The sequence below is a fragment of the Sus scrofa genome, chromosome 3, assembly GCF_000003025.6.
Source record: "Sus scrofa isolate TJ Tabasco breed Duroc chromosome 3, Sscrofa11.1, whole genome shotgun sequence".
NCBI lineage: Eukaryota > Metazoa > Chordata > Mammalia > Artiodactyla > Suidae > Sus > Sus scrofa.
Window position 1 is genome coordinate 17006544 of NC_010445.4, and position 26407 is coordinate 17032950.

Here is a 26407-nt window from a genome sequence, read left to right on the forward strand (position 1 = left end):
TTGATTTATACCTACGTAGATATATAAAAAATTTGGTTTCTGATAGGGACTGCATTGAACTGATAGCTCATTTTGCTATTTCTAGAAATAAGGGACTTTTTTTTTTTTTTTTTTTGCTTTTTAGGGCCGCACCCACGGTGTATGGCAGTTCTCAGGCAAGGGGTCCAATTGGAGCTACAGCTGCCGGCCTACACCACAGCCACAGCAATGCAGGATCCGAGTCTCATCTGTGACCTACACCACAGCTCATGGCAACGCTGGATCCTTAACCCACTGAGCGAGGCCAGGAATCAAACTTGCAACCTCATCGTTCCTAGTTGGATTCGTTTTCACTGCACCAGGACGGGAGCTCCCCAAGGGGCCTTTTTATCAGTTTTTAGTTGTTATCTTTGTAAGGACATGTTATGCATATTTTGACCTCTGTGGCAAACTAGCAAGTACACATATTAACTATATCTTACGTGGCAAAAATGCAGACTTCAGATGATATTAATTCTGGTATGCTAAATATTCAAATAATCATTTTCCCAGCTACCAGCCAATTGTTGACTACATAGATGCTCAGTTTGAGTCCTACCTTCAAGAAGAATTGAAAATTAAACGTTGTTTTGCTGATTATCACGATTCCCGTATCCACGTGTGCCTTTACTTCATTTCACCTACTGGACACTCTCTGAAGTCCCTTGATCTGTTAACCATGAAGAACATTGACACTAAGGTGCGTCTGGTAAATCCATCAACCTACCAAGCTTTTCTTTTTTTTTTTTGTCTTTTTGCCATTTCTTGGGCCGCACCCACAGCATATGGAGGTTCCCAGGCTAGGGGTCCAATCGGAGCTGTAGCCGCCAGCCTAAGCCAGAGCCACAACAACGTGGGATCCGAGCCATGTCTGCGACCTACACCACAGTTCACAGCAATGTTGGATCCTCAACCCACTGAGCAAGGGCAAGGATCGAACCCGCAACCTTATGGTTCCTAGTCAGATTCGTTAACCACTGCGCCACGATGGGAACTCCCCTACCAACCTTTGATACTTATTTTGAAATAATACAGGTCTTGAAGGCCTTTGCACACAAGCATTTGTTCTTTAGTAATATGGGTATATAACTTTTTTTTCTTTTTTTTAATTTCTAATTTTTAATTTTTTTCTTTTTTGTCTTTTTAGGACTGCACCTGCAGCATATGGAAGTTTCCAGGCTAGAGGCTGCACTTAATGTTACAGCCATAGCAACACCAGATCCAAGCTGCATATGCAACCTACACCATAGCTCATGGCAACGCTGGATCCTTAACCCAATGAGTGAGGCCAGGGACCGAACCTACATCCTCATGGACACTAGTCAGGTTCATTACCAATAAACCATGATGGAAACTCCTTTTTTCTGTTAGTCTTTAAAGCATTTGTGTTTGTTCCTGGGGATGCCATACAGAAATCCCACAGACTGAGCAATTTAAACAACGGAAATTTATTTGCTCAGAGTTCTGGAGGCTCAAAGTTCAAGATCAGGATGTCACCAAGTTTTGTCGTTTCAGAAATCTCTCTTTTCAGGTAGCAAGTGGCCACTTCCTCACTGTCCTCACATAATCTTTCCTTTGAATGCACATCTGATGTCTCTGTGTGTCCAAGTTTCCCCTTTTTAAGAGGACACTTGTGGTATTGGATTAGGGCTTATCCTAATGGCCTTGTTTTGACTTAATCACCTCTTTAAAGATTCCGTCTCCAGGAAGTTCCTGTCATGGCTCAGGGGAAACAAATATGACCAGTTTCCATGAGGATGCAGGTTCAGGCCCTGGCTTCTCAGTGCATTAAGGATCCGGCATTGCCATGAGCTGTGGCGTCCGTCACAGATGTGGCATGGATCTGGCATTGCTGTGGCTGTGGCTGTGGCCAGCGGCTACAGCTCCAATTTGACCCCTAGTCTGTCACGTTGGGAGATAGGTAGGCACGTAGGCAGGTGTGAGGAGGGGGAGACCTAATCAGCCCATCATAGCATTAGATACATTTCAACCTTAGCTTGGTTTCCAGAGGAATTTAATTAGAAAGTGTATCAGGGAGTTCCTGTTGTGGCTCAGCGGGTTACGAACCCAACTAAGTATCCATGAGGATGCAGGTTCCATCCCTGGCCTTGCTCAGTGGGTTACGGATCTGGCATTGCCACAAGGTGCAGCACAGGTCGAAGAGGTGGCTCAGATCCTGAGTTGCTGTGGCTGTGGTGTAGGCTGGCAGCTGCAGCTCCAGTTGGATCCCTAGCCTGGGAACTTCCATATGCCGCAGGTGCGGTCCTAAAAGAAAGAAAACAAGAAAAAAAAAAAAAAGAAAAGAAAATATATCAGTTAGGAAAATGAGATACAGGTTTAAAAAATTAAAATAAAATTTAAGGGCTGGTGACGACATCATAATGCAAGTCATGATCATCGACCAGTGTTTTTGACCTAGAAATTTACTCTTTGTTACTATAAAATAATCGCATTTACGTTTACCTGGTACCACTGACGGTGTGAAACTTGAAGCTTTTCATGATCATGATCCTTGCATGTGTGGAAGACATCTCCTGGAAAATAACACATGAAGTTCAAGAACTGAGATAAGAAGCTTTATTCTTTTAAACCTGTGTGTAGATGAAAACTTGAGATCTAGATTTAATACTCTATTTCTTAAATCTCCAAAAATAAATAAATAAAAACGGATTTTGAGGAATCTAAAACAAAAGCAATAGACCTAAAGTTGACTTTTACACACTTCTACTGTATCACAGAACTTAGTATTATGGCTATAATTTAATAGTAATAATTTATTTTAACAGTAATAAAGCATATTTTAGAATTTTATGTTGTCGTTTTCTACAAAGTTTAATTATTAAGATGTAAAGTCACTGAGACAGGAATGATACTATTGCAGAACTAGGAAGAAAAGTTTATGGATAAAATTTCAACCTCAAGTATGCAATATAGAAATAATCTCTTTTTACAAATTATAAATGAACTTTTCTGTTAGTAAGGTAGTACACACCCATACCCACATTAAGCCTTTAGAGTATGGTAACAAAAAAAGTCTGTTATTTTTAGGTGTTTTTTTTGGCAAACACAAGTAGATCTATCTGCAAAGATATCTAGGCAAGACAAGGATCTGTGAAAATGGGATATTATTTAAGATGGATTTATGGAGAAAGTGATACAAATTAATGACAGGCAGAAGGACTAAATTAATCTGATCTACAGGGTTTTGTTTTGTTTTTGGCCTCACCCAAGGCACGTGGAATTTCCTGGACTAGAGAGTGAACCTGTGCCACAGCAGCCCCCTGACCACAGCAGTGACAACAGCTAATCTTTAACCCACTGCGCCACCAAGGAACTCCTGTTCTACAATTTGATGAAAGGTCTCTCCTGATTTTCTAACACTCAGTTTAAAAGAAACAAAATGATAATGAATTAAACTGACTACTTCATTCCACTACGTTCATTTTACTAACTCCAGATGTGTTGCAAGTCTAAGAAAGTTTGAGAAGAAAATGGAGACTTCTAAACCTGAATTGTGATAAAAGATTCATCTTTAAAAGTTCTGATGGGAGTTCCCATTGTGGCACAATGGTTAACGAATCCAACTAGGAACCATGAGGTTGCAGGTTCGATGCCTGGCCTTGGTCAGTGGGTTAAGGATCCATGAGCTGTGGTGTAGGTTGCAGCCAAGGCTTAGATGCTGTGTTGCTGTGGCTCTGGTGTAGGCTGGTGGCTACAGCTCTGATTAGACCCCTAGCCTGGGAACCTCCATAAAAAAGAAAAGAGTTCTGATGATGTTGGAAAGCAAATTTGTAAAGAAGTCATAACAGCCAGTGGTTATCTAGTTATGAAAATTTATTGTCAGGGATTGTGAGGTTTTTGACTGTAATAATTCCAGGCTTAATAACAAATGCTCAATGGTGAGATTTTGCTTGTTTCCTTTTTCATAGGTGAACATTATACCACTGATTGCCAAAGCAGATACCATTTCTAAAAATGATTTACAGAAATTTAAGTGTAAGATAATGAGTGAATTGGTTAGTAACGGCATCCAGATATACCAGTTCCCAACAGATGACGAAGCTACCGTTCAAATGAACTCCTCCATGAATGTAAGCTTCCAAGCATTGACTATCAATTCTGTTTTGCATGTGGGGATGAAAATGTAACTTTTAAGTAACAATATTAGTAACAGTGTCACTTGTATCTGACAGAGAGACTGTAAGGTATTTTTTTCCCCCCAAAGCCAGTGTGGGGAAAATGCTTCACTTTCTTGATTTCAAAAAATGTTTGCTGAATATCAGTTCTTTTATTATTATTTTTTTTTTTGTCTTTTGTCTTTTCGAGGTTCCCACACTAGGGATCAAATCAGAGCTATAGCTGCCAGCCTACACTGGCCTACAGCCACAGCAACACCACATCTGAGCTGCATCTGTGACCCGTACCACAGCTCACGGCAACACTGGATCCTTAACACACTGTGCTAGGCTGGGGATCAAACCCACAACCTCATGGTTCCTGGTCGGATTCGTTTCCACTGCGCTACAATGGGAACTCCGAATATCAGTTTTTTAAAAAAGAGTTTGGAGGAGTTCCCGTCATGGATTAGCAACTAATGAATCTGACTAGCATTCATGAGGACGAGGGTTCCATCCCTGGCCTCCCTCAGTGGGTTAAGGATCCGGCATTGCCATGAGCTGTGGTGTAGGTCGCAGACACAGCTGGGATCTTGTGGCTGTGGCCGGCAGCTGTAGCTCCGATTGGACCCCTAGCCTGGGAACCTCCATGTGCCCAGGGTGCGGCCCTAAAAAGATGAAAAAAAATTTAAAAAAATAAATAAAAAGTTTGGACTTCCCGTAATGGCTCAGTGGAAACAAATCTGACTAGCATCCTTGAGGACACAGGTTCGATCCCTGGCCTTGCTCAGTGGGTTAAGGATCCGGTATTTCTGTGAGCTGTTGTAGGTCACAGACGTGGCTTGGATCCCAAGTGGCTGTGGCTGTTGTGTAGGTTGGCAACTACAGCTCCAATTTGACCCCTAGCCTGGGAATTTCCATATGCGGTGGCTGTGGTCCTACAAAGACAAAAGACAATAAATAAATAAAGAGTTTTATTGAGATATAGTTTATATACTATGATTCACCCATTAAAGCATACAATTTAATGATTTTTAGTCTAATCACAGATATGTGCAACCATCACCACAACCAAATTTAGGACTTTTTTTTTTTTTTGGCTTTTTCACTTCCTGTGGCATGTGTAAGTTCCTAGGCTAGGGGTCAAATCCGAGCTACAGCTGCTGGCCACAGCAATGCCAGATCTGAGCCATGTCTGTGACCTACACCATAGCTCATGGCAACACTGGATCCTTAACCCACTGAGTGAGTCCAGGAATAGAACTCGCATCCTCATGGATCCTAATAGGGTTTGTTACTGCTGAGCCAGGATGGGAACGCCAGAACATTTTTTACTATCCCAAAAAAGAGACCGTATACTCTTTAGGTTTCTCCCCCACTACCTGTCAGCCCTCCTCTCCACCAACCCTAGGAAACCAGGGATCAGCTTCTTTCTCTTCAGATTTCTCCATTCTGGATGTATCATAGGATGAAACTATATCATATTTAGCCTTTTTCTGTTTTTATTGCCTATTACTATATCATCTCAGAAGAAGTATTTACTCAAACCTTTGTCCATTTTTAACTGGGCTTTTATCTTTTTATTATTGAGTTGTAAAAGTTCTTTTATATTCTGGATGCAAGTTCCTTATGAGATATATGATTTGCAAATATTTTTTCCCAATCTGTTCTTCCTCTTTTCACTTTGTTGTTAAAACGTCCACACTACTCAAATCAATATGCAGATTTATGAAATCCCTGTCAAAAATCCAATGGCAGTTTTCAGAGAAATAGAAAAATCTTAAAATTCATAGGGAATCACAAAGATCCTTATTAGCCAAAGAAATCTTGAGAAAGAAGACCAAATCTGCAGGTATCATGCTTCCTGATTTCAAATTATATTACAGGGAGTTCCCGTTTGGTGCAGCAGAAACTAATCTGACTAGGAACCATGAGGTTGCAGGTTTGATCTCTGGCCTCACTCAGTGGGTTAAGGATCCAGCATTGCTGTGAGCTGTGGTGTAGGTTGCAGACGCAGCTTGGATCTAGTGTTGCTATGGCTGTGGCACAGGCCTGCAGTTGTAACTCCGATTAGACTCCTTGCCTGGGAACCTCATATGCAGTGGGTGCTGCCCTAAAAAGCAAAAACAAAACACAAAAATAACCAAATTATATTACAAAGTTATAATAATCAGAACAGTATGGTATTGTCATAAAAACTGACAGAGATAAATGGAACAGAATATAGAGCCCAGAAATAAACTTATGCATATATACTTAATTAATTTAACACAAAGGAGCCAAGAATATACAATGGGGAATGGGCAGTTCCTTCAACAAATGGTATTGGTAAAACTGGATAGCTATGTGCACAAGAGTGGAACTGGACCACTATCTTACACTATAAACAAAAATTAACTCAAAATTAATTAAAGATTTGACATAAGACCTGAAACCATAAAACCCCTAGAATAAAACAAAGGTGGTAAGTTCCTTGACATTGGTCTTAGTGATGATTTTTTGGATTTGATATCAAAATAAAAAATAAACAAGTTAAACTACATCAAATTAATAAGCTCCTGCACAGAAAAGGAAGCTATCAACAAGATGAAAAGGTAACCTATGGAATAGAAGAAAATATTGGCAAATTATATGTCTGATAAGGGGTTAATACCCAAATATCTAAAGGACTCATACAACTCAATAGCAAAAAAGCAAACAATCCAGTTAAATAATGGAAAAGTATCTGAGTAGATATTTTCTCAAGGAATACATACATGATAGCCAATACACACAAAAAAAGCTGCTTAATATCACCAATCATCAGGGATATGCAAATCAAAACCACTATAAAATGTCACCTCACACTTGTTAAAATGACTATTATCAAAAAAGAGAAAATATAGGAGTTCCATGGTGGCCTAGAGGGTAAGGATCCAGCATTGTCACTGCTGTGGTGTGGGAACAGCTGAAAAAAAAAAAGAGAGACAAGAAATAACAAATGCTGGTGACAATGTGGAGAAAAGAGAACCCTTGTGCACTGTTGATAGGAGTGGAAATTTGTGCAGCCACTATGGAGTTTCCTCAAAAAATTAAAAATAGAATGGCCATATGGTCCAGCAATTCCACTTTTGACTATCCAGAGAAACTGAAAACATCAATGCAAAAAAGATATCTGTTCATTGCATGTTCATTGCAGCATTATTTACAATAGTCAAGACTTGGAAGCAATCTAAGTGTCCATTGATGGATGAATGGATAAAGAAGATGTGGCATACACACACACATACACACACACACACAAACGTGTGTGTGTGTGTATGTGTGTGTGTGTGTGTGTGTATATATATATTATTATATATATTATTCAATGAAGTCTTGACATTTGTGACATGGATGGACCTTGAAGGCAGTATACTAAGTCAAATAAGTCAGATCTGAAAAAGAAAAATACCATATGATATCACTTATACTTGGAATCTAAAAGACACATACACAAACAAACAAATATCTGACCTCAGGAGTTCTCATTGCGGTGCAGTGGAAATACAACTAGTATCCATGAGTAGGCAGGTTCAGTCCCTGGCCTCACTCAGTGGGTGGGGGATCTGGCATTGCTGCGAGCTGTAGTGTAGGTCACAGAAATGGCTCAGATCCGGCCTTTCTGTGGCTGTGGCGTAGACCTGCAGCTGTGCCTCCAATTTGACCCCTAACCTGGGAACTTCCATGTGCCGTGGGTGCAGCACTAAAAAGCAAAAAAAAAAAAAAAAAAAAAATTGAACTCATACATACAGTTTGTAGTTGCCAGAAGCAAGGGTTAGGGGGCGGACAAAATGGGTGAAGGTGATAAAAGGCACAGATTTTCAGTTATAAGATAAATACTTCCTAGGGGTGTGGTACACAGTATGGTAACTCTAGTTAACAGTTCTGAACTGTATAAAGTTGCTAAGAGAGTAGATCCAAAAAGATCTCATCACAAGAAAAAAATTGTAACTATGTGATGTGTGTAGCAATAGCTGTTAACTAGACTTACTGTGATCATTTTATATTATGCATAAATACTGAATCATCACGTTGTATGCCAGAAACTAATATGATTTTACATGTCAATGATATCCCGATTTAAAAACAAAAAAATATATCATCTGTGAACAGTTTTACTTACTCCTTTCTAATTTGGATGCTTTCTATTTCTTTTTAATTTTCTTTCCCATTTTTCTATATAGTATTATTTATTAATATACTTCACAGTGTATTTCAATTAACTAATTATTATAGTTTTCTTACTTTTTCTTTTTTTCTTTTTTAGGGCTACACCTGCAGCATATGGAAATTCCCAGGCTAAGTGTTGAACCAGAGCTGCAGCTACCAGCCTACACCACAGCCACGCCAGATCTGAGCAGCATCTGCAACTTACACTGCACCTTGAGGTAATGCTAGATATTTAACCCACTGAGCCAGGCCAGAGATGGAACCCACATCCTCATGGATACTGGTCGAGTTCCTAACCCAGTGAGCAACAATGGGAACTCCACTTTTGTCTCTTAATTTTTGTACTGGAGTTAAAAGTGATTTGCTTATTGTGTTTCAGGATAAAGATAATGTAAGAAAAACAGTGTGTCTACCAAAACTGTTTTCTTCATATTTCATATAGTAGAATGCCTTGCTTTAGGCTGTACTCAGTAGGCAGTTTTCAATTTCATGGTCTCCCTAATGCTTGCAGAAATTAATTTGCACCTATTTAATGCCAAGTCACGAAATCCCTTGTTTGAATAAACTTATTATGTATTCTTGTCTCTGCTATTTCCATAACAGAAATAAGAGTAACAGCGTAAACCATCTTGATATAAGGAAACATGATTAAAATTGCTCTTACAGGGAGTTCCCGTCGTGGCTCAGCGGTGAAGAATCTGACTAGTATCCATGAAGATGTTGGTTTGATCCCTGGCCTCACTCAGTGGGTTAAGGATCTGGCATTGCAGTGAGCTGTGGTGTAGGTTGCAGACACGGCTCGTATCTGGCATTGCTGTGGCTGTGGTGTAGGCCAGCAGCTGTAGCTCTGATTTGACCCCTAGCCTGGGAACTTCCATATGCTGCAGGTGTGGCCCTAAAAAGCCAAAAAATTTTAAAATAAAAAAATAAAATAAAGTTGCTCTTACTTTCTAGGGACTCTTACCTTTTGCCATAGTAGGAAGTATGGATGAAGTGAAAGTTGGAAAAAGAATGGTCAGAGGCCGTCAGTACCCTTGGGGAGTTTTGCAAGGTAACTATGACAAAGATGTGCAGGCTCCCACTGGAATGATTATGTTTAAATATATAGATAATTTTTAAAAATTATATAAAGTAAAACTATCAATATGTGAAACAAAATATAATTTTAACTTGAGTCAATATTGGTAATTTTTGCTAAAAAAGCAAATTAACAGTTACCAATAAGGAGCAGAGATTCTGTTTAATTGAAGATAATGCTCATTTTGACTGTAATTTATTCTCATGAGAGTTTTCTGGATGGGCTTTATAAAAAATTCAGAAGTTGGGCAGAACTTTCTCATTTACCCCAATCTGCTGCATGCAGATTATCTCTCTATGCATAAACCATCTTATTTGGAATGTTGGAAAGTTCTTTGAACAAAGGAGTTTGAACAACACAGAAGCATAGGAGTTCGCTGATGGCTCAGTGGGTTAAGGATCTGGCATTGTCACTGCTGTGGCTCAGGTCACTGCTGTGGCATGGGTTCAGTCTCTGGCCCAGGAGCTTCTGCATGCAATGGGCATATCCAAAAAACAAAACACAAAAGAAAACAAAAAAATCAGGGAAGCATAAATGCTAGAACTTAGAACGTTACAAAATTAATTGCTACCTAATTTATAAAGAATTTTTATGGGTTGCTAGAAAAAGGGATGGTAAACTCTTTTTAAAATAAAGTAATAGGAGGAGTTCTTGCTATCACTCAGCAGTTAACAAATCTGACTAGCATCCATGAGGACGCAGGTTCGATACCTGGCCTTGCTCAGTGGGTTAAGGATCCAGCATTGCCGTGAGCTGTGGTGTAGATCGAAGATGTGGCTTAGATCCTGCATTACTGTGGCTGTGGCGTAGGCCAGCAGCTACAGCTCCGATTTGACCCCTAGCCAGGGAACCTCCATGTGCTGTGGGTGCGGCCCTAAAAAGCAATAAATAAATAAATAAATAAATAAAATAAAGTCATAGGAGCTCCTGTTGTGGCTCGGCGGGTTAAGAATCCGACTAGTATCTATGAGGACTCGGGTTCGATCCCTGGCCTTGCTCAGTGGGTTAAGGATTTGGTGTTGCCACAAGCAGTGGTGTAGGCCAGCAGCTGCAGTTCCAGTTCAACCCCTAGCCCAGGAACTTGCATATGCTGCAGATGTGACCTAAAAAAGAAAAAAAAAAGTAATATAATTTATGTTGGGGTAAATTATACCTAGACATTTATATTAGTTATCTAGCATCATGATGAGATAGAATATCGTAATAGCAGTCATTTATTGCCTAATTCATATACTTGTGATACTAATTATTGGGAACTGGAACTGTACTAGTTTCCAAGTGTTATTTTAGATTAGTATATTATAAATTTTTAAATTCATGAAACATAACATATTTTAATGAAAGTTACATTTGGTAACAATATCATACACCATACAAAATATATTATGCTCACTCTTTGGGGTAAGATAAAAACAGGAGAGAGCTATGTAAATTTTACTGATTTTGAAAATTGACTACTTCATTCTTATAAATACGGCTTATAAGTAGAATTTAATAACTAAATCACACACAATTGTTAAGGCCCTTATGTCAGCAGGATTTACTTTAAAATAAAATTATGTACTTTAGCAAAATTATTTTCTTTGTTAGCACTCTGTAAAATGCCTTGAGAACTTTTATTTGAAAACTACTAACATAATTATTAATGAAAATTTATGCCATAAGCCATATGCTAATATAACGTTATTTACTGTTTCCTATTTATTATTTGGCTTATTTATTTATTTATTTATTCATTTATTTATTTTTGGCTGCACTCGCAGAATGTGGAAATTCCTGGGCCAGAGATGGAACCTGCACCACAGCTGCAACTTGTACCATAGCTGCAGCAACACCAGATCCAGAACCTGAAGCACCACATGGGTACTTCCTGGCTAAAAATTTTAAAGCAAATTTCCTAGTATATAAAAAAACTCTACCTATAAACGGTATGTGGCATATTGCCATAGTTACACGGCTAAAAGAATTATAGCTATTAGTCAGAATTATTTTCTTAGCTGTTCATTTAAATGTTTTTCATGATGCATCCATTCAAAAATGCTTATTGAATGACAGCGTGGATAATTAGTGTTGTGGCTTTATTATTTTCCTGCCTAGTGGAAAATGAAAATCACTGTGACTTTGTCAAGCTGCGGGATATGCTTCTTTGTACAAATATGGAAGACTTGAAAGAGCAAACCCACACCCGGCACTATGAACGGTATAGGTGCTGCAAACTCCAGAAAATGGGCTTTGTTGATGTGGGACCAGACAACCAGCCAGTTAGGTGAGTGGAGATCTTGCTACAACAAGCTGATAGGTGACTTAGAAATCACCTGTAACCATGAGAGGCAATTATTTGGGAATGAGAAGAGCTGTAGTTCTCACATCCTGGGCCATTCTGAATCTTGAGGTTTCTTTCATCATATTCAGACTTAGATGAGGAGAGTTAGTAGGAGCAACAAAATGCAAGAGCTCATTTGTATGCATCCAACATGTGCATATGTTGAAGTGTGTATCCAGAAGAAAAAGAAGCTCAGGAAGGAGATTTGAAAATATTAGTAAACATTGGCATAAGGATATTGAGAAGGAAGGCAAAAGATATTGAAGACTGGATGGAGGAAAGAGGAAAAGCAGCAGTGTAATGTCATGCTATTGTCAAAGTCAAGTTCATGTGCCGGACACACAGTGACCCTGACACACAGTGAACTCAAACAAACTGAACTGTTGGAGTTTGGAGCAGAGAAAGATTGATTTTAAAGGCCATGCAAGGGAGTTCCTGTCATGGCTCAGCAGAAACGAATCTGACTAGGAACCATGAGGTTGTGGGTTCGATCCCTGGCCCTTGCTCAGTGGGTTAAAGATCCGGCCATTGCTGTGGCTGTGGTGTAAGCTGGCAGCTGTAGCTCCAATTAGACCCCTAGCCTGGGAATCTCCATATGTAGCGGGTGCCCCCCTCAAAAGACAAATAAAATAAAATAAAATAAAAGCCATGCAAGGTGAATGGGTAGCTTGCATTCAAAAGACCTGACCTCGCCTATCGGTTTCAGAAAAGTCTTTATAGGCAAAATTTGGGGGCAGGGCTGCAGGGTAGGTAACCCGCCTCTGATTGGTGGGTGGTGAGGTAACAGGGTAGTGTTCAATCAGCCTTCTGGTTCCAACCAGTCTGGGGTCTACATGCTTGTGCTCAGCCTGAAGTTATCATCCTCCATCTGGGTATCAGCTGGTTATGCACAGCCCCAGCTCCCCCGGGGCCCCAGGAAGAACCAGGCCCAGGCCCCATGCTGCAGTTTTGTTGCTTTCTGCATTCCTTCAATCTCCTACTTAGTAACCCTTTTTTTTTTGTTTTTTTGTTTTTTTTTTGGTCTTTTTAGGGCCACACCTGCAGGATATGAAGGTTCCCAGGCTAGGGGTTGAATAGGACTTGCAGCTGCTGGCCTACACCACAGCCACAGCAACATGGGATCCGAGTCTGTGGCCTACACCACAGCTCATGGCAACACCGGATCCTTAACCCACTGAGCAAGGCCAGGGATCAAACCTGGGTCCTCATGGATGCTAGTCTGATCCGTTTCCACTAAGCTATGGCAGGAACTCCTAGAAACCTTTTAAATTTGCTTTTTTTTTTTTTTTTTTTTTTTTTTTGGTCTTTTTGCTATTTCTTTGGGCCGCTCCCGCGGCATACGGAGGTTCCCAGGCTAGGGGTCGAATCGGAGCTGTAGTCACCGGCCTACGCCAGAGCCATAGCAACGCGGGATCCGAGCCACGTCTGCAACCTACACCACTCACGGCAACGCCAGATCGTTAACCCACTGAGCAAGGGCAGGGACCGAACCTGCAACCTCATGGTTCCTAGTCGGATTCATTAACCACTGCGCCATGACGGAAACTCCTAAATTTGCTCTTTGTCTAGAAGGCTGAAAGCCTTTCTCCCACAGACAAGACTTTTGTGCCTAAGAGGGTCCCATGGCTTCCTGCTTGGTTTCATTACCCCCCTTTTTTGATACTCCCCCATCTTGAGAGGAACAGGTGTTGGACAAGAAAGGGAATAACATTTTGGACAGAGAAGTTAATCATAAACTCAGCAGAGTGACTCAGTTTTAGACGGGTTTGGTTTCTATGGAAGTCAAGTGAAAATAGTTTGAGAGCAGGTGTATTTAGCTCTATTGAGGAGGAATAGGATTTGTAGGAATAAGATATGCAAAAGTATGACAATGCAGAACAATCCAGTTTTGTCAGTTACAGTATTTTCAAGACAATCAAAATTGTACAGACTATCTTAAAGGAATCATATTTTGAAAGATGCCTCATTTCAATTATTTTGAGAACCTCACAAATCAGAAGTTTCCCCAAATTCTGTCAAAAGATGTGAAGAAGCGTGATATACAGAAAAGTGGTAGGAGAAAGAAATCCCTGATGTAAGTGTTTCAAAATTTGGGTGCTTTCTCTACGTATACTGTCCCTACTCATTCAATATGGCACTTCACTTTTTTACAACTCATGATACAGAAACTTTCATTTCTATACATGAAAGAATATTGGCAAATGCTCTTATATGTGACTTAACATACAATATATATTTCTACATGTTCATTCTTTTTAGTTTTCAAGAGATCTATGAAGCTAAAAGGCAGGACTTCTTTGATCAATGTCAGAGGGAAGAAGAAGAACTGAAACAGAAGTTTATGCAGCGAGTAAAGGAGAAAGAAACAGCATTTAAAGAATCTGAAAAAGAGGCAAGTCCTGCTAGTTTGATATAATTTGTATTATATTAAGTTTAGGTGCCCTATTAAATTGGGGGTTTTAATCTCAAGAGTTTAGATAATTTTGCTGGAGGAAACTTGCTACTCTTCAAAAGGTAGCTATTTACTGTATAGGTAAGCCATATATTACTATATAGGTTTTGAGTACAGACTTTAAAAAAGTATAGTCTGTAATTTTATTTTTTTTCTAGAGCATTTTGGAGAGTTTGCTTTTTTATTTTTGTTGTTTTAATTTTATTTTTTTTTTGTGTTGTCTTTTGTCTTTTTAGGGCTGCACCTGCCACATATGGAGGTTACCAGGGCAGGGGTCTATCGGAGCTGTAGCCACCAGCCTACGCCAGAGCCACAGCAACGCGGGATCTGAGCCACATCTGTGACCTACACCACAGCTCAAGGCAACGCCAGATCCTTAACCCACTGAGCAAGGCCAGGGATCGAACTCGCAACCTTATGGTTCCTAGTCAGATTTGTTAACCACTGGGCCACGATGGGAACTCTCTACTGATTCAGTTTTATTACTGATAATTTGTTTGTTCATATTTTGAATTTCTTCTTGATTCAATCTTGGGAAATTTCACATTTCTAGAAATTTCTTCATTTTCTCTGGGTTGCCCATTTTGTTGGCATGTAATTTTTCATGGTAAACTTGTATGATTCTTTTTTTTTTTTTTTTTTGTCTTTTGTCTTTTGTCTTTTCGTCTTTTTGTTGTTGTTGTTGTTGTTGCTATTTCTTGGGCCGCTCCCGCAGCATATGGAGGTTCCCAGGCTAGGGGTTGAATCGGAGCTGTAGCCACCAGCATACGCCAGAGCCACAGCAACGCAGGATCCGAGCCGCGTCTGCAACCTACACCACAGCTCACGGCAACGCCGGATCGTTAACCCACTGAGCAAGGGCAGGGACGGAACCCGCAACCTCATGGTTCCTAGTCGGATTCGTTAACCACTGTGCCACGACGGCAACTCCAACTTGTATGATTCTTTGTGTTTCTGTGGTGTCATTTGTAACTTCTTTTTCACTTCTGATTTTATTTGGGCCCTCTCTCTTTTTTTATTACGAGTCTAGCTAAAGGTTTGTCAATTTTGCTTATTTTTTGAAAGAACTTTAATTTCATTGATCTTTTCTATTTTTAAATTTCTATTTCATAATTTATTTATTCTCTAATCTTTAACATTTCTTTCCTTCTGCTAACTTTCACTATTGTTTGTTCTTTTCTAATTTGTTTATGTGTAAGGTTGTTAATTAGAGATTATTCTTGTTTCCTGAAGTAGGCCTGTACTACTACAAACTTTCTTCTTAGCACTGCTTTTGCTGCATCCCATAGATTTTGGAGAGATGTTTTAGTTTTCATTTATATCCAGGTATTTTTTAACTTCCTCTTTGATTTCTTCTGTGATCCATTGGTTGTTTAGCAGCATTTGTTTGGATTCTACATGTTTGTGTTTTTTTGCATTTTTTTCCCTTATAGTTGATTTCTAGTCTCATACTGTTGTGGTCAGAAAAGTGGCTTGGATATGATTTAATTCTTCTAAATTTATTGAGACTTCTTTTTAGCCTAGCATGTTTCTATCCCAGAGAAATTTCTATGTGTACTTTAAAAGAATGCGTATTTCTGCTGTTTTTGGATACAGTTTTGTGTGTGTGTGTAATTTAAGACTAGTATTTCCAGACTGATTTTCTATCTGGATAATGTCTATTGATGTGAGTGGATTGTAAAATCCCCCACTATTTTTATGCTACTATTACTTTCTTTCTTTAAGTTTGTTAATAGTTGTTTTATGTATATGGGTGCCCCTAAGTTGGGTGGATCTATATTTACAATTGTTACATCTTCTTATTGAATCAATCCCTTTATCATTATGTAATATCTTTCTTTGTCTCTTGTTAGAGTCTTTGTTTTAAAGTCTATTTAGATAAGTATTGCTATACCAGCTTACTTGCTTGCTTTTTTTTTTTTTTTTTTTTTTTTTTTGTCTTTTTAGCGCCACACCCATGGCATATGGACGGTCCCAGGCTAGGGGTCAAATTGGAGCTGTAGTTGCTGGCCTACATCACACCAACACAGGATCTGAGCCATGTCTGCAACCTCTACCACAGCTCATGGCAATGGTGGATCCTTAACCCACTGAGCAAGGCCAGGGACTGAATCTGCATCCTCATAGATGCTAGTCAGGTTCGTTAACCACTGAGCCACAACAGGAATGCCATTGCTTGCTTGCTTGTTTGCTTTCTTCTTTTATTCTTTTGGACATGCCCATGGCATGCAGAAGTTCCCAGGCCAGGTATCAACCTGTACCACAGCAGTGGCCTGAGCCACAGTGGTGACAACACTGGACTCTTAACCTGCTGCTCCACCAGGGAACTCCTACACCAGCTTTCTTTTCAATTCCATTTTCATGGAATACCTTTCCTGTCTCTTCATTTAGATTTATTTGTGAAGAGTGTAAGATTGGTGTCTAGATTCTTTGTTTTGTTTTGTTTTTGTTTTTTTATGTGACTGTCCAGTTGGTTAAGCACAAGTTGTGGAAGAGACTACTTTTCCTCCATTGTATTACCTTTGCTCCTTTGTCAAAGGTCAATTTACTAAATATACGTGCATCTACTTCTAGACTCTCTATTTTGTTGCATTGATCTGTTTTTCTATTTATTTTCACCAACATCACATTATCATGTTTACTGTAGTTTTAGTCAGATTACTATAGTCAGTGAAGTCAGGTAGCATCAGTCTTTCAACTTTATTCTTCTCCTTTAATATTGTGTTGGTTATTCTGGGTCTTTTGTTTTGACATAAAATCTTTAGAATTGGTTTGTCAATGTCTATAAAATAACTTGCTGGGACTGATTAAAATTGCAATGAATCTGCAGATCACATGGGAAAGAACTGACATCTTGACAATATTGAGTTTTACTATCCACAAATGTGAAATACTTATTTATGTAGTTCCTCTCTAATTTTCTTCATTAGAGTTTTGTAGTTTTCCTCATATGGCTTTCATATATATTTTGTTAGATTTATATGTATTTCATGGGGGGACGACTAATGCAATTGTTGTTGTGGTTTTTTGCTTCAAATTCCACTTGTTCATTGTTGGAGCAAAGGAAAACAATTAACCTTATATTAAACTTGTATCTTGCAACCTTGCTATAATCTCTTATTAGTTTTAGGAGATTTTAAAAAATTTTCTACAAAGATTATGTTATCCGTGAACAATGACACTTTTATGTATTTCTTCTCAATCTGTGTTTTATTTTTCTTCTCTTATTTTACTGCATTAGTAAGGGAGGGGTAAAGGGGGACATCCTTATTGAACCTGATTTGCAGGAAAACTTCAAGTTTTTCACCAGAGTAGTTAATTTTTAAAATGTTTGTGTATTAAGATAAAGTTTAGCTTTCTCTGATTTCTACTCTCAGCCTCCCAACTTTAAGTAAAAAGTTTTCTCAGTGATTTTGCCATCATTCATAAATACCACACTTCCACATCCCCAGCCTTTCCAATCATTCTTCTTACCATTGTATCTTGATGCTCATTTGCTTCTCGGGTCTGAAAATGTAATTACAAGTTATATTTGATTCCAGCAGAGATAAGAGTAATATTTATTCAGAACCATGTATCTCAATCTTTGCTGCACACTAAAATCACCTGGGGAATTTTTAAAGCATCAGTGCCTGGGTTTTAGCTCCAGATATTCTGATGTAACTGAGCTGTGTACAGCCTGAGCATTGGAAAATTTATAAGCTCACTGAATGATTCTAACGGATACCTAGGATCGAGAACCCCTGGTGTTAAACTGCTTCACAGCCAATAAATCAGCTAATTAATACTGCGGCAGTAGAAGCCTCTAGCCTATTTGTTTTTCTAAAGCTAAGCTGCAAATAAGTCTGTTCTTTATAATTTTAACAGCAGACAAGCTATAGCTTGAATGTCATGTCAAAGACCCAGAACTATCTCTAAGGGAATCTACAATGATATTATTTCCTTTATATGGCTAATTTGGTTTAAGTGCCACAGATTATATAAAACTTCACAAGTAAATAAAAGGTAACTAAATGAGTTTTTAATTCTATAATTATGCTAATTTCACTTAGGAAGGAAATTATAAGACTTCCTTTCAAAAGGTTTTTATCAATTAACATCTCAACAAATGTTTCCCAATCCATGCTACATTTTAATGTATGTATTTTTAGTAGGCATGGATCTATCGCACTTTATCTGAAGAGATTCAGGGGGAAATATAGTGAGAAAATATGCCTCATTAGGAAAAGTAAAGTGTTTTATAAAATGAGTTTATAGCTGTGAGTTTTATTACATCTGCTTCCATGGGGACATATTTAAAATTGAAAATAAGAAGGAAATTTCATATCTGAATTTTTACTTTCGACATGAAAGTCTAAGACTGTTAGTAAGATCAAGCTCTACTCTGATGCTTAGGGTATGTTTGATAACCAGAAATAAAGAAGCCTGTTCCTGGGGATGTGCCACCATAGGGGCATTCTTTTCTTTCTTTCTTTCTTTCTTTCTTTTCTTTCTTTCTTTCTTTCTTTCTTTCTTTCTTTCTTTCTTTCTTTCTCTCGCTCTCTCTCTCTCTCTCTCTCTCTCTTTCTTTCTCTCTCTCTCTTTCTTTCCCTTTCTTTCTCTCTTTCTCTTTCTTTCTTTTTCTTTTTCTTTCTTTCTCTTTCTTTCTCTCTTTCTCTTTCTTTCTTTTTCTTTCTCTTTCTTTCTTTCTTTCCCTTTCTTTCTCTCTCCCTCCCTTCTTTCTTTCTTTCTTTCTTTCTTTCTTTCTTTCTTTCTTTCTTTCTTTTTCTTTTTTCAGCTGCTCCTGGGGCATATGCAAGTTCCCAGGCTAGAGACAGAACTGGAGCTGCAGCTGCCGGCCTATGCCACAGCTACAGCAATGCAGGATCTGAGCCGCATCTGTACCTACACCACAGCTTGTAGCAATGCCAGATCCTTAACCCACTAAGTGAGGCCAGGGATTGAACCTGCATCCTCACAGAGACTGTACTGGGTTCTTAACCTGCTGAGCTATGATGGGAACTCCACCATAGTGTGCTTCGAATAACAAATGCAGATTTCTTTCACAGCTACAGGACAAGTTTGAGCATCTTAAAAGAGTCCAGCAAGAGGAGACAATGAAACTTGAGGAAGAGAGAAGACAATTGGAAGAAGAAATCATAGATTTTTATAAAATGAAGGCTGCCTCTGGAACACTGCAGACGCTGGTGTGCACCAATATAAAGAAGGACAAAGATCGTAAGAAATAATCCTCTCTCAGCATTCTCTGAGTTCTAGAGCCCGACCACTCTTGGTCCCATCTTCCTGTGAGATTTTCCTCATAGAACTTAACGCTGAACTTATACTAAGTTTTAAAATGTGTTGGCTTATTGTATATGTTTTCCAACTAGAATGTGAGCTCCTTGAGAACAGGCACCTTGATCATCTCGTTAGACGCTCTATTCTTAACGTTTAGAACAAGACTAACACAGAATTGGCCCTCAAAAAAAACTTGCAGAGTTCCCGTCATGGTGCAGTGGTTAACAAATCCGACTAGGAACCGTGAGGTTGCGGGTTCGATCCCTGACCTTGCTCAGTGGGTTAGTGATCCAGCGTTGCCGTGAGCTGTGGTGTTGGTTGCAGACGTGGCTCGGATCCCATGTTGCTGTGGCTCTGGTGTAGGCCGGCAGCTACAGCTCCGATTCGACCCCTAGCCTGAGAACCTCCATATGCCATGGGAGCAGCCCTAGAAAAGGAAAAAAAAAAAAATTGCTAAAATGAAAAGAAAATCAAAGAATTATATACCACTGTGTAAAAAGTGTGGATTAGCTGTGGAAATTATTTCTCCATAGCTCTACCTGTGAGTCCAATGCACATGTATATAAATTATTTCACATCTAAATAGAAGTAGGGGATTTTGGGGGGAATCATAGGCATAAAGTATTGTTATAAAAGGCTAATTCTTAGGCTCAGATTTCTTATCCAATTGTATTGATAATAATTTATTGATAGTTTTTACTACAATAAAAGATCATTTCTTTCTTTCTTTCTTTCTTTTTTTTAGGCCCACACCCATGGCATATGGAGGTTCCCAGGCTAGGGATCAAATCGGAGCTGTAGCCACTGGCCTACACCACAGCCACAGCAACACAGGATCTGAGCTGCACCTGCGACCTACACCACAGCTCACAGCAATGCTGGATCCTTAACCAACTGAGAGAAGCCAGGAATCGAACCTGGGTCCTCGTGGATATTAGTTGGATTCGTTTCCACTGAGCCATGACGGGAACTCCCAAAAGATTGTTTCTGATTAAAACTCTTACAGTTTTATGTCAGGCTTTGTAAAACTAATATTGAAATAAAACTTCAGAAGTTAGAGAGAGCCAGAGAACAATGGGAAACCACGATTAACATTTAGATAATAATATTATATCTTACATATTTGGGGTATATGTTAAAACGGAAGTTGTCAAGGTTTTAGAAAATAAAGTGGACCTTTTTTTTGCCATTTCAAAAATTTCCTTCTGACTATATCTATTGTGAATTTTCTGCCTTTACAATATCAGTTCCCTGATTTGTGTGGCTAACCTCAACAAGACTCATTCTATTAAAGTGCTATCCTTGAAGATCTGTATGTGTTTACTCCAGCTACATCTGCCATAGTTCATGGAATTTTTCTCATGTCCCTAAAAAGAATAAATATTTTCTCTGTTGTCATTTTATTACTGCATTCATTTCAAAGGTGGCATCCCCCCCCCCCCGGATATCAGGATATTGGGATTTAGCTTCAAAATATTCATGAAAATAAAATTTCTGATTTATAACACCTTTACTTCTTGAAAGTTTTTTGTTTGTTTTTTTTTTCAAAAAAAATATGGGGGCGGGCAGTTCTTGTCGTGGTGCAGCAGAAACAAACCTAACTAGGAACCATGAGGTTGCAGGTTTGATCCCTGGCCTTGCTCAGTGGGTTAAGGATCTGGCATTGCTGTGAGCTGTGGTGTAGGCCGGCAGCTACAGCTCCGATTTGACCTCTAGCTTGGGAACCTCCATATCCCAGGGGTGCAGCCCTAAAAAGACAAAAAAGAAAAAAATATATATATGGGGGGAAGGGAGGTATAGCCATTATTGACCTGGGTTCTTGGTCTTCCTTAAACAATAGAAATTGATAAGAGGCAAAGCTTTGTGGGGGCCCCTGAGGCAGCAGGGGGAATGAAAACAAGGAATTTTTCTCTGCTTGCTTGCTCCCGCTCCCCGAGGAGGGGCGAGCTGGTTCTTTCCATGGGGTGACGGTAGGGGCTGGTCCTGGGGTGAGGCCAGAGAGGTGGCTTAGATGGTTTGCCCACCCCTTTGGTAGTGCTGTGTGCAGGGAGTATATGTTGTACCCTGCTTTTGCTCTCAGCAGTTCAGAAGTGGCAGTTGGGTTTTATTAGCTTTTTTTTTTTTTTTTTTTTTTTTTTGCCTTTTCTAGGGCCGTTCCAACAGCATATGGAGGTTCCCAGGCTAGGGGTCTAATCAGAGCTGTAGCCGCTGGCCTATGCCAGAGCCACAGCAATGTGAGATCTGAGCCACATCTGCAACCTACACCACAGCTCACAGCAACGCCGGATCGCTAACCCACTGAGCAAGGTCAGGGATTGAACCCACAACCTCATGGTTCCTAGTCGGATTCGTTTACCACTGCGCCACGACGGGAACTCCATTTTTTTAGCTTTTTTTGTATGTTGTTATCTATACTTTGCCCCAACTTCCCATGCATGCAGTTATTTTTACTTCCATATATAGTTTCCGTATTTTGTTGCTTGAGGAGACATTTGTCCAGGTATAAGCACAGCGGAAAAGGGTCCCAGGTCCCAGCCTATCTCACAGCCACAATGATTTTTTGTTGTTGTTTTTGTCTTTTTAGGGCCGCACCTGCGGCATATGGAGGTTCCCAGGCTAGGGGTTGAATCAGAGTTGTAGCCACCGGCCTGCACCGCAGCCACGGCAACATCAGATCTGAGCCGCATCTGCAACCTGCACCACAGCTCATGGCAACTCTGGATCCTTAACCCACTGAGCGAGGCCAGGGATTGAATCAGCGTCCTCATGGATGCTAGTCGGGTTCGTTAACCACTGAGCCATGATGGGAACTCCTACAATGATTTTTAAATATGTTATTAAGTCACCTTATGATTTTATAATTTGGAGGAAGAATGAAGTCTACTATGTGAACTTTTTAATGGAAACTCTACAAGGACCAAGATCTTTTGTTTTGTTCTCTTATGAATTCATCCCTAAGCCTAGAACAGTGCCTGGCATGTAGTGGTAATTATTCATTGAAAAAAAATGAAAATAATAATAGAACATTAGCTATATTACATGCGTGGATAGTTTAATTTAGACCACTGGTTTTTGGAAGATAAACAGTTAATAAAACTTATTGCTTTTCAACATGATGAATTATACTGCTACGGGATTTTCATCTTCTTCCTTTTTTTTTTTTTTCTTTTTTCTTTTTTAGGGCCATACCTGCAGCATGTGGAAGTTCCTGGGCTGGGGTCAAATCGGAGCTACAGCTGCCAGCCTATACCACAGCCACAGCAATGCTGGATCTGAGATGCGTCTGTGACCTACACCACAACTCACAGCAATGACAGATCCTTAACCCACTGAGCAAGGCCAGGGATCCAACCTTCATCCTCATGGATACTAGTGAGATTCATTTCCCCTGAGCCATAATGGGAACTCCTTCTCATTCTTTCAACATAATCCAGTGTTATTTGAGTCACTAATATTGTTACAAATAGAAAAAATAAAAATAAAAAAAGTTCTCTGGTGGCTCAGTGGGTTAAGGATCCAGCACTGTCACTGCTGTGGCTTGGGTTTGATCCCTGGCCCAGGAACTTCCACATGTCACAGGTGCAGCCAACCCCTCCCCTGCAAAAACAAAACAAAAAACAAAAACCGAATAACCTTAGCCTTGTAAAAGTGCATTTATAAAATGCATTTGGTTGTATTTGAGAATGGATTCTTTAGGCAATAATGTGACAATTCATAGTTTCTTTTAATGAAAGGAAAGAGTCATCCTAAATAAATTATGTGGTTTTCTATCCACTTCTTTTCCAAAAATATAAAACAAGTTTGATTTAGTAATATAAGGTATACACTAGACTTCTACATAACGGTTTTATAAAATAGTATTTGTTTCCTGAAAAGCTTTTAACTATATGAATAAAATTATTTTTCCCTTTCAAATCCATTTTCCTGTGAAACAGAGGTTCCAGATTTATGTAGCACAGAAAATTTTAATAAGTCAGAGTTATTAAAAACTTATAAGTATACTTTTCTTTATATAAATACCATGTCATATGCAAATATTGACAATTTTACTTCTTCCTTTTTAATTTGGGTGCTTGTTATTACTTTTTCTTGCCTGATTGCTTTGGCTAGGACTTCCAATACTATGTTGAATAAATGTGGCAAGAGTGGAATATTTGAACACATAAGTAATTAATAGGAGATTGAATCAGTACTCAAAAATATCCCCCAAAAGAAAAACCCAGGAGCAGACTGTTTCACTGGTGAATTCTACCAAACATTTAAGGAATTAATAGCAACACTTCTCAAACTAGTCGCCCCAAAAATGAAGAGAAAGGAATACTTCCAAAGTCACTTTATGAGGCCAGCATCATCCAGACACCAAACCAAAGACAACACAAGAAAAGGAAATAATAGATCAGTATTTCTGATTAATATAGATGCAAAAACACTTAATAAAATACAAATAAATCCAAGAGCATATTTGTAGGATCACACACCCTGATTAAGTGGGATTTATTCCTGGAATCCACTGATGGTCTAACACACACACACACACACACACACACACACACACACACACACAAAATCTCATATAAAAGAATGAAGGATAAAAACACATGATTATCTCAACGGTTGCAGGAAAAATACATTTGATAAAATTCATCATGCTTTTAGGACAAAAGCTCTCAATAAACTAGGAATATTCTCAACATAATAAACACCATATATAAAAAGCTACAGCTAACATCTACATAATGGGAAAGCCTAAAAGCTCTTTCTCTAAGATCAGGAACGAGGCAAAGATGGCCACTTTTGCCAATTCTATTCAACATCATACTGAAAACTTGAGCCAACTCAATTAGAAAAACATAATAAAAGGCATCCAAATCAGAAAAGAAGTAATACTGTTCCTGTTTGTAAGAGATATGGTATTAAATATAAAAACCATAAGACTACATTTAAATATAGTTACTTGTTAGAAATAATAAAATATTTCAGTATAGTTTCAAGACACAGATACACCATACAAAAACAGTTGCATTCCTACATACTAACAATGAACTACCTTAAAAACTATGGGCAATCTCATTTACAATAGAATAAAAGAGAATAAGACATTTAGGAATAAACTTATCCAAGGAGGCAAAAGACTTGTACATCAAAATCTACAAAACATTGGCATTCCTTCATGGTCTATTGGCTAAGGATCCAGCATTGTCTTTGCTGGGGCTCAGGTTCAAGTCCTGGCCTGCATGCCATGGGCGAGGCCAAAAAAAAAAAAAAAAAAAAAAAAAAAAAAAAGCTACACGGTATTGATGAAAAAATTTAAACAAGAAAGAAAAAAATGCAAAAACATCTTGTGTTCATGTCGTGGATTGAAAATCTTGATATTGTTAAAATGTCCATACTGGAGCTTCTGCTGTGCTGCAGTGGGTTAAGAACCTGACTGCAGTGTCTCGGGTTGCTATGCAGGCAAGAGTTCAATCCCCAGCCAGGCACAGTAGGTTAGAGGATCTGGCATTGCTGCAGTTGCAGCATATGCTTCAGCTTAGATGCAATCCCTGGCCTGGGAACTTCCATATGCTGTGGTTTCTTCCATTGAAAAAAAAAAAAATGTCATACTATCCAAAGCAATATACAGATTCAGTATTAACCCTATCAAAAGCCCCTGGGCGTTTTTTTTTTTTTTTAATCTGATTTATCCCTAAGTATTTCACAGTTTTGAAAGGTATTATAAATGGTAATTTGTTGTTGTTGTTGTTGTCTTTTGGGGCAGCACCCACGGCACACGGACATTCCATATTAGGTAAGGGGGTCTAATCGGAGCTGTAGCTGCCGGCCTATGGTCTACACCACAGCCCTTGGCGTTTTTTTATAGAAATAGAAAAAAAAAATCCTAAAATTCATGTAGAACCACAAAAGACCCTGAATAGGCCAATAGTCTTGACAAATAAAGCTCAAGGCATCATAATTCTTAGTTTCAAAACATATTGCCAAGCTATAGTAACTTTTTTTTCTTTTTAAGGCTGTACCTGCGGCATATGGAGGTTCCTAGGCTAGGGGTTGAATCAGAGCTGCAGCTGCCAGCCACAGCCACAGCAACGCAGGATCTGAGCTGCATCTGCAACCTACACCACAGCTCACAGCAACGCCGGATCCTTAACCCACTGAGCAAGGGCAGGGATCAAATCCGCAACCTCACAGTTCCTAGTCGGATTAGTTAACTGCTGAGCCATGATGGGAACGCCGCCAATTTTATATCAATGTTTTCAAAAAAGTAAATGTTAGCCTTTTTGTTGTTGCTGCTTCAATCTTTCTGTACTTATCTTTATTATTTCCCTCCTTCAATGTACTCTGGATTATTCTGCTCTTTTTCCTAGCTTCTTGAGGTAGAAACTTAGACCACTGATGTAAACATTTTTTCACTTCTATTATAGATTTTCAAAGCTACAAATATTCTTATGAGCACGTCTCAAAAATTTTTGTTATTTCTATACTATTTTATTTGAAATAATATGTTGTTAAGTTGTCACTACCATATAACAGACAAAGTTCTTGGTGAGGGAAGTAAAATCTTTTAGAACACTTATAACATAATTAAGTAGGGAGTTCCAGTCGTGGCACAGTGGTTAACGAATCCGACTAGGAGCCATGAAGTTGCGGGTTCGGTCCCTGCCTTTGCTCAGTGGGTTAACGATCCGGCGTTGCCGTGAGCTGTGGTGTAGGTTGCAGATGCGGCTCAGATCCTGTGTTGCTGTGGCTCTGGCGTAGACCTGTGGCTACAGCTCCGATTCGACCCCTAGCCTGGGAACCTCCATATGCTGCGGGAGCGGCCCAAAGAATAGCAAAAAGTCAAAAAAAAAAAAAAGAATTAAGTATAATTACAGCCTAGACTTTCATTAAAATGACTTGAAAGTAGGGAGCGGTCTGGAAAGAAACACTGACCCAAAGATAACAAAGAAGACTAATAA

At 39.1% G+C, this 26407-nt stretch overlaps 2 protein-coding genes across 6 annotated transcripts in view; one reads left to right on the forward strand and one right to left on the reverse strand.

The window, feature by feature from the left end:
* SEPT14 (septin 14) overlaps positions 1-19715 on the forward strand; it is a 37669-nt gene extending 17954 nt beyond the window's left edge. Inside the window, exons 4-9 of one of the 2 annotated variants that reach the window (XM_021086366.1) lie at positions 532-718; positions 3948-4109; positions 9279-9375; positions 11500-11668; positions 13985-14117; positions 19226-19715. In XM_021086366.1, coding sequence (XP_020942025.1) covers positions 532-718; positions 3948-4109; positions 9279-9375; positions 11500-11668; positions 13985-14117; positions 19226-19405 — 928 coding nt within the window. In that variant the 3' untranslated portion in view covers positions 19406-19715. Of the gene's footprint in view, positions 1-531; positions 719-3947; positions 4110-9278; positions 9376-11499; positions 11669-13984; positions 14399-19225 lie in introns of those variants that run through there. The other variant, XM_021086365.1, reaches the window with a different exon arrangement.
* LOC106509673 (olfactory receptor 7A17-like) overlaps positions 1-26407 on the reverse strand; it is a 62034-nt gene that overhangs the window by 9939 nt on the left and 25688 nt on the right. For all 4 annotated transcript variants that reach the window (XR_002342346.1, XR_002342348.1, XR_002342347.1 and 1 more), the window contains 2 exons: positions 2482-2552; positions 578-688 (listed from right to left, as the gene is read on the reverse strand). The gene's annotated coding sequence lies outside the window, so the exon portion shown is untranslated. Of the gene's footprint in view, positions 1-577; positions 689-2481; positions 2553-26407 lie in introns of those variants that run through there.